Source organism: Lactuca sativa, chromosome 1, assembly GCF_002870075.4.
Source record: "Lactuca sativa cultivar Salinas chromosome 1, Lsat_Salinas_v11, whole genome shotgun sequence".
Taxonomy (NCBI): Eukaryota; Viridiplantae; Streptophyta; class Magnoliopsida; order Asterales; family Asteraceae; genus Lactuca; species Lactuca sativa.
Genome location: NC_056623.2, coordinates 169,365,092 through 169,373,894, shown reverse-complemented (window position 1 = coordinate 169,373,894; position 8,803 = coordinate 169,365,092). Strand labels below are relative to the sequence as shown.

At 33.3% G+C, this 8,803-nt stretch overlaps 1 protein-coding gene across 3 annotated transcripts; it reads left to right on the top strand.

Moving 5' to 3' along the window:
- The first annotated feature begins 3,758 nt into the window (after positions 1 to 3,758).
- On the top strand, positions 3,759 to 8,494 carry LOC111885075 (E3 ubiquitin-protein ligase BIG BROTHER). 3 transcript variants are annotated; one of them, XM_052764425.1, is made up of 8 exons: positions 3,759 to 3,945; positions 4,938 to 5,120; positions 5,228 to 5,462; positions 5,774 to 5,808; positions 6,204 to 6,248; positions 6,874 to 7,001; positions 7,820 to 7,928; positions 8,144 to 8,494. In XM_052764425.1, exons 2-8 carry the CDS (start codon positions 4,974 to 4,976, stop codon positions 8,204 to 8,206), a joined length of 762 nt encoding a protein of 253 aa, XP_052620385.1. In that variant the 5' UTR covers positions 3,759 to 3,945; positions 4,938 to 4,973; the 3' UTR covers positions 8,207 to 8,494. The 3 variants fall into 3 exon arrangements, with proteins under 3 accessions (XP_052620385.1, XP_052620383.1, XP_052620384.1); XM_052764423.1 differs by having other exon boundaries at positions 3,760 to 3,952; XM_052764424.1 differs by lacking the exon at positions 3,759 to 3,945 and adding an exon at positions 3,968 to 4,254.
- The last annotated feature ends 309 nt before the right edge of the window (positions 8,495 to 8,803 follow it).

Sequence of the window (8,803 nt, the reverse complement as noted above, 5' to 3'; positions counted from 1 at the left end):
ACAAAGCTAGACATCTAAAAAAATATAAGAAAAAAAAAACAAGAACTGGAAAAACTAGACATCTAAAAACATATATGATCACTAAAGTTGAAAACATGCCAATAAACTACGCAACACCAACAAAGAAAGAATGTCAATAAACTACGCAACACCAACAAAGAAAGAATGCAAGAAAGATTGGCGGTTTTAAAGGAGTGAGCAACAAGTGTTTTAGGCAATTCCATTGTATTAGGGGCAAAAAGTCCAATTTTTACCAAAAAAAGAAGGAAGCTTCTAATTAAATCTCTATCCCATTTAGCTTATTGCTAACACCAAATTCCACCACAACATAACTCTACAAAAACTCAAACATCAACACGTAATACTCATGACCACTTCAAGAGCAAAATGTCAATTTTTTGCAAATCAGACTTTATCTGGAAACACTTATGCCACTTCACCAACATCACATTTTCGTAGAGCATTCGCCTCTTATTCAATTGGGAACCCACAATAAAAGATTCGGTTTTTACTAAATACTTTTCCATCATGTCAAACTTCTAGAACCAGCTGCTTTGTATTGTAACATGAATATGATTTAAGCAATGATTCAGTGACAAAAAAAATCAACACCAAGACTAAAACCCAAATAAAGGCAACATGGGAAATTAGGAAAATTGTAGCTGGTCTTAATAAAATTAAACATCTCCAAACCTTTTTAATAGACACGACAACAAACATACAGTAAAGTATTCAGATTGTGGTAATGTGTTTATAAACTTGAAAACTGGAATTTAATCAACCAAGCATGAAACATTAGAGAATAACGAGAAAAATAGTTACAGATAGACGATTCTTGTTGGGAATTTCGATTTTGTTTAAATTTTATGTCATATCAGATCGAGACATGAATAGCGAGAATAAGTCAAACAGAGGTACAAAGCTACAAAGAAAGAAATTAAGAAGTCGTTTAGGGTTAGTGATACCAATTACCATATAAAATCAGAAGTCGTTTAGGGTTAGTGTTACCGATTACCATTGGTGGTGGTAAGAGACATAATAGGAAAGTGGAAACGATGACAAAGGTGTATTGGGAAGTGGAAAGTGGAAACGATGGTGAATGTGTATTGGGATGAGTAAGATACACACAAAAAAAGTAAAATATAAAAAAAAATCCTTTGTAAAAAAACGTCACAAGTCTCGAACACGAGTTTCTCCTAATAGGAAAAAGCCTCCGCCGCTTTAACCAACCCAACTACAAATGCATTTGATATTTAAATACACATTTTATAATTCTAATATATATATATATATATATATATATATATATATATACACACACACACACACTGTAATTAGGGGCCCCGAGATTTGGTGTAACATCCATAAAATTTTGAAAATTTATAAACTTTTAAATAAATCCAAAACCATCATTTATTACATATTGTTTTCAAAATAAATTTCACATCAGAGTTTTACCAAAAATCATAACACAAAATATGAGGAGGTACACGATCAAACCTTCGCCTTTCCGCGATCATCTGAGGTACCTAAAACATAATAAAAAAACCGTAAGCCCAGAGCTTAGTGAGTCTTCCCCAAAATACCACCACATAAACATAACAGACAACATCATGCATAAATGAGCCTTCAACCTGACTGGACCGCCTCGCAGGGCCTTTAGCCTATTTAGATCGCTCCCGAGCCTTCGGCATGACTGGACTACCTCGTAAGGCCTACAACCTATCTGGACTGCTCGTCGGGCCTTCGACCTGACTGGACCGCCTCGCAGGGCCTTCAGTCTATTCGGGATGCCAGCACAAAGCAGGACCGCTACAACCCAACCACACACACATGTCGACATATACATAGCTCATAAACACATACTCAATCAGCATGCAAGCACAAATCATTTAGATCAATAAGCATAACATCATCATATTTACCATGATTCAAATTAACCGATTACTACAGTACTCAATTATACGATAACTAGGATAATAATCTGAGGGGACGACCTTGGTGCCTTTGACCCAACAAGTACAGTGAGGAATACTCACCTCACAAAGTAGTGATGAACTCGTAAAATCCAACTCCAAAACTCAGCTCCAGACTCAAATACCTACAACCACCATGTGATAATTTCTATCAAAACTCTAAAATACCCAAAATTCCCTCAAAGTCAAACTTGGTCAACCATCGTCAAATTCAAAGTCAATAATCAAGGTCAACAGCCCGTGTTGACCCAACTCATCGAGTGCACATACCAACTCGTCGAGTTACTACAGTACTCAGAGAAGCGGGGAAAACCCGAGCCAACTTGATGAGTTATTAGGACAATTCGTCGAGTTCCCACAGTATCCAAAGAAGCGGGAAAACTTGAGCCAACTCACCGAGTTGTCACGACAACTCATCGAGTTTTCCCAGTCTTAACATATTCAACCCCTTCTTATCGAATCTAATGCTTAAAAATGTAGATCGGATACCCGAGGGTTGGAAACCCACGTAAAGTTGCTAACTTTAAGTCCATGCATGACACAAAAGAGGCTCCAAGACTCAAGAAAGGCTTAATAAGGGACCTAAAGCATGAAAGAGGCCTAGAACTCGATAAAGCTTACAACTTTAAGTCCAATGAGGCCATAAGATGTCCAGATCTAAAGTGGCAACTTCATGAAATACTCAACCCATGAAAATTCCAAAAAATGAGCCAAATATGACAATAAACCTCCAAGGAAGAGATCTAAGCAATAGATGAGCAATGTTTCGACTTTATACCTCAAAATGGATGCAACAAAATGGTAGGTTCTGGATCTAAAGCCTTCCTTTCAAACAAACCACTTTAAACTTCAAGCTCCTTCAAAAGAACACCAAGAAATCACTCTTCAAGCTCACACACACACAAATATGGGAGAGGATGCACGAACTAGGGTTTTCTGGATAGAGGAGACGGATAAGGAGGCCACCCAAAGGGTATAAGACCTTTAAATATGGCGAAACACCCTAAAAATTAGGGTTTCTTAATCAGCCACCAACTCGTCGAGTTGGTCCAAAAATATGTGCGACCCAAAAGTCTTCAACACGTCGAGTTGAGGCCATCAACTCAACGAGTTCCAAGGGGAATTTACCTTTTAGGAAATAAATCTCATACCTGGAAGTTGGGATGTTACATTTGGTGAGGCTCAGAGCGATCGTCCAGTTTGCCCTGTCCCTAGGGCCGATCCTGCTCATAATAAAACTAGATTTGGATAAATAAATCATCAAGGAATAATTAATGTGTACACTACATGAATGGTCCCTATGGTTTAGGGTAATTTGCGTGTTTGGTCCTTGACTTATTGTTTTAACTCGGAAGGTCCCTACTGTTTGTTTTTGTTATGCGCTTGGTCCCTGTCTTACCTAAAAAGACTATTTTGCCCTTGATTTTTTAATTTATTTAAATAAACACACCCCCAACCCCACCCCTCACATTACCTTACATACCCTATCATTTTTCTCTATTTAAATAATAATATTTTTAGGTAAGATGGAGATCAAGAAGGTAACAAAAACAAACAGTATGAACTTTACAAGTTAAAAAAATAAATTAGGGACTAAACGTATAAATTAACCAAAACCATAAAACCATTCATGTAATTTACTCTTTTGTAAATTAGTAAAAAAAGAATGGTAAAATATAATCAATATAATGGGGCGGATTGCGTGAATCAAAAGTTCGCATATAACCCAACACACCACACTACCCCCACCCCAAAATAGTGTTGAGAAAGGAGATTGTGACAGAACGGATGAGATAGAGTGACAGTCACAGTTTCCGTCTATATATGTTTACTGTATCTATACATATATAGAGAGAGAGAAAAACAAAAACACATACATATACTGTGTGGAAGATCAACCAAGAGTTTTCTTTTCCCCTTTCACTTTTTCATTTTGTCCGTTTCCTCTGCTCCGGCCGACCAACCACCGGTACAATGTTCGTCATCTCTCTCTATTTCTCTCTCCTCTCTCTAGTCTCAGTATATGTATACGTATGTAGAGATATGCATATTACTATGTGTAATGTGTGATTGCTGTATGTATCTGTTCAATCGCTTGTGAATTTTTTTTTTTTTCGTTTATGATATAGTGATCGTTTTGAGAGTTGATTTCCTTTTTATTTTATCTTCGAGTGTGTCAACGGGGAAATGTTGATGTATGAATAAGGCTACCGGCGGTTGTTTCTGGTATTCTGCCTGTAAAATTCGGTGTTACTGCGGATTTTGTTTGATCAAACTGGTAAGCGGTGTTTGAATTGGTTGATTTCTATACGAATTTCTGTGTTTTCGGCTGTAATTTGAGGGAGTTGAGGTGAAAAAGGCGTGAATATAGCAGTTTCTCGTTGGAATTAGACTAACTGCGTGTGCTTGTTTCTCGCCCTAGCACGTTGGTTGACTTGAATTTTTTTTTAGTTACTGCCGTTTTGTTTGAATAAATTGTTATGTTGAGCATGAAACTAGTTTGAATTGTGCAATGTAACATTTTTTTTAGGTCTTTTCTTTAATGGAAGGTAAAGAAGATGAACAATACGTTACTATTTCCTAGCTGTGTTGGTTTCTGCTACATGTAAAAACTGAACTCGATGTTTGTATTAGGTTTTCGCTGGTTGAGGCATTTCTTTTCAGTTAATTTGTTTCCATACACGAAATTAATTAAGGTTTTGACTTTTACGATTCATATCTGAGATGAAATTTTTATGACTCCAGCTTAGTTACTTTGTTTTGCATTTTGTCTCTGTTACATTATTTAAGAAGTCTATGTAAAGAAGTGGCATCCATAAACTTGATTTCTGCTTTTCCAAATTTGGGGTATATGTTGGTTTATGTTCAAGTGCTGATATATTTGGTTGTTTCTTGTGGAGTTTTGACTTTATGGCAGAAATTATAGTTAACTTGCATTCTGAAAAAGGTCTTTTAATGCAGTTTCTTTGGTGAAGATAATTAAAAGTATCATCCACAATGGATGGAAATGGAAATCGACAAATGGAGGTCCATTACATAAACACAGGATTCCCATACACAGTCCCTGAGAGCTTCATGGACTTCTTTGATGGAATTTCACATCAAACTTCACATTTTCCTCATTCGGGTCCTATCCATGATCAGGTTGTTTTGCTTTAACAATTCATTACCCTTTTAGAAGTATGATTCTTTACATGGCTTTCTGCTATGTGATACTGATACTAGAGTTTCCTTGATACTTTTGTTTATAGGAGCATGCATATTGGGCAATGAATATGAGTTCATACAAATACGGATTACCATTACCTGGTATTGGAAATGTACCTTATTATGATCCATATGAAGTTCACAATTATGCACCAAGAATGGATATGAATCGAAGTGCATGGGAGTATCCTGTAATGATGAATGTCACAGAATCTGCTACCACAGATGTCCAATCAGCTGAGAATTCAGTTCCAAGCATGCAAGCTATTCCTGAAGAATGTCAGTTCCTGTTTTTATGTTTCCAGCTTCAAGAAATAGCAATGTACTTTCTTTTATTTGTGTTTATTATAGCATCGTTTCCTCCTCTTACAGTTATTATCCAAATGCAAAGCAATTTTCATTGCTACAATTCAGTAGATTTTTCAAATATAGAAAATTTGAAAATACAATGTTGTAAATTAATAGAAAGAAATGAAATAGGATGCTATAATATAATGCACAGCTAAATGAAAGTGTGTTGCATTTATCCCTGAGCTTAAATCTTCATTTCAGCACTGGTGAATGATCAGCTATCTTTCTGTATTTTGCAGGTAGCCCAAATCATGACAGTGCTTCTAGTTCTCAGGTATTAAGTTTTATTATTTATTTATTTTTCTTCATTGGGTTTTATGCATTCTTTTGTGGAGTCTATAATCAAGATTATTATCGGGTGAAATGCAAGAAATAGCAATATATACTTTCATTAATTTGTTTATTGTAGCATAACCTACTTCCATTTTTTTTTTCTGTTACACATTTTACATTGAACAATCTTTTCGACTCATCCAAACACAGATCAACTTTCACTGCTATAATTGAGTAGTTTTTTCAAAGTAAAATGTCCTAGTATGAAAAAGTTGAAAGTGGAAAGCTAAATTTGGGTACATAAAATTATAAGTACAATATTGTAATACAAAGAAATGAAAGTAGTATTCTATAATTATACAGAAACAAATTGCTAAGATGTTTTGTGCATTGCAGGTTGTTTGGCAGGATGACATCGATCCAGACAACATGACATATGAGGTTTGCTATTGATTGTTTTTTTTGGATAATTTGTTATTTCTATTCAAAAGTTATTGCTATTCTTAGTAAAAAAATAAAGGACATTGCCCATATTGGTAACAAGAGCAAAGTAAATGAAGGTGACTAGTGTTAAAATTTTAAGTTATTGTTTTAAAAACAATAACTGAAAGCTTTTACATCACATATTAATATCAATAAGAATAGTTTAGGTGTGTGTATATATATATATATATATATATATATATATATATATATATATATATATATATATATATATATATATATATATTTTATTGTTATATCAACATATCAAAAGATTAGTTTATCAAAGATTTTGAGCTAGAAACTGATAAGATGAACATTATTGCTAATTATAAATCTGAAAATTATATGAATTTGAATTTCTAAAATAAATTGTAGACTGGAACTGGTTCTACAAAAATGTTGTTCTTTTTTACAATCTTACTTACAACTCATAAATGAAATAATAATGAATGATATCAATAAACAAATTTATTAAACCCAAATAATTTTTTTTTTCTTTTTTAAAAATATACAACGCTGTGATAGAATAAGAATAGAATGAAAGTAAGATGATATTTACAAGTGTTTACTGATGATGCAGGAATTACTTGATTTAGGAGAGGCAATTGGGACAGAAAGTCGAGGTCTTTCTCAAGACCTAATTGATTCCCTTCCAACTACAAGATATAAGTCTGGTGGCTTCTTCTTAAGAAAAAAATCCGGAGAGAGGTAAGTAATATTCTGAAACTTTTATAAAATTATCCCACCAATTAAACTTCATATCTCATTTAATTCTTTTTACAAATTTTTCTGTGATTATTTTAAATTTATCCAGACATTCCTTGTTATTATCACTTTTTTGTTAGTTACCAAAGATCTAAAAAGAATGTTTCATTTTACAAAATGATGTATTTTACCCTTCCTAAAGAAGACTTGTTCAAAAATTCTTCTTCCTATCTTCTTAAAAAAAAGAGTAAATTATACGAATGGTCCCTATGGTTTGGGGTAATTTGCGTGCTTGGTCCCTAACTTATTTTTTTAACTCGGAAAGTCCCTAATGTTTGTTTTTGTTACGCGCTTGGTCCCTACTGTTTGTTTTTGTTACGCGATTGGTCCCTATCTTATCTAAAAAGACTATTATTTAAATAGGAAAAAATTGTAGGATAGGTAGGCTAAAGTGAGGGGGGTTGGGGTTGGAGTGTGTTTATTTAAATATTTTAAAAAATCAAGGGCAAAATAGTTTTTTTAGGTAAGACAGGGACCAAGCGTATAACAAAAACAAACAGTAAGGACCTTCCGAGTTAAAAAAATAAGTTAGGGAGCAAACACGCAAATTACCCTAAACCATAGGGACCATTCGTGTAATTTTACTCTAAAAAAGAATCTGGAATCTAGTAAAGCATTAGCATACATGCTGTCTGGATAAATGATGTTAGAATGTCATCCAAATACAAACTATAATAAGGAAAAAAAAAATTGTTCAAGATTCATTAATAAGAAAAGCAAAATTTGAATGCTAAGTTGCTAGTAATGTTGTTGAAAAGCAGGTGTGTGATTTGCCAAATGAGATACAAGAGAGGGGACAAGCAAATCAATTTGCCATGTAAGCATGTTTATCATACCGAATGTGGATCCAAATGGCTCAGCATCAACAAGGTAATAAATTAATAAAATAAATAAATTACTCCATCTTCAAAGTATAATGCCTTGATACGAAAAAAAACCAAGTGAAAGTACATGTGTCACTAGTAAGAAATGAAAGTAGGATGTTATAGTACACACAAATAAATTAAATTAAATTGCTATTTCTTGATTTAGCCTTATTCTTTTTTTTTTTTTTTTTTTTTTTTTTTTTTTTTTTTTTTGCTTAGACATGTCCTATTTGCAACGTGGAAGTTCTTGGTGAGGAACCGTCATCATCATCAAGCCGCTAAAAACTCATTGAAATGGTCAAATTGCCACAAAATTTCCCATCTTTTTTTTTTTTTTTTTTGCTTTTTTTGTTTATTTTTTTTACTTACATAGAAGGTAGTTAACTGAAGTTTGTCCTTAATTACGTGTTTTTATATAGGATGTGTTGTTAGCTTTATATAAAAGGTGAATATGAACGACTGGGATCCTTTTTTTTTTTTTTTTAAATGTTATTATTTTAGGTTAAATTGTTTCTAAGATTAATAGTCAAATTGTGAGTTTATTAAATTAGTATTATTATATTTGTTGAATTTTGACGTGATTGAACTTGAAACTCTGGTACTATAAACTATGTTTTCATTGGATTGAGACTGAGATTAATACTAATAAAGATGTGAATGTCCGTTTTATTCAATACAAAATGTAACAAATGCACCCTAAAATCAAGACTTTATATGAATTACATCAATTAGATTGCTGGTTGGACGATACTTTGTATTTTCATATTACTTTAGTTGTACGTACAAACGTGAAGTGTTTTTGTAATAATATGAATTACATCAATTGTGTCAAATTTTAATTTGGCAAAAATGGTCGATTTGGAACTAAAATACCGACAT

Bases quoted from the DNA above. Each gene is read 5' to 3' on its own strand.
- LOC111885075 (XM_052764425.1), top strand. From the start codon at position 4,974: ATGGATGGAAATGGAAATCGACAAATGGAGGTCCATTACATAAACACA. The intron at 5,121-5,227 runs GTTGTTTTGCTT...TTTTGTTTATAG, and splicing joins CGGGTCCTATCCATGATCAG to GAGCATGCATATTGGGCAAT. The intron at 5,463-5,773 runs GTCAGTTCCTGT...TGTATTTTGCAG, and splicing joins GCAAGCTATTCCTGAAGAAT to GTAGCCCAAATCATGACAGT.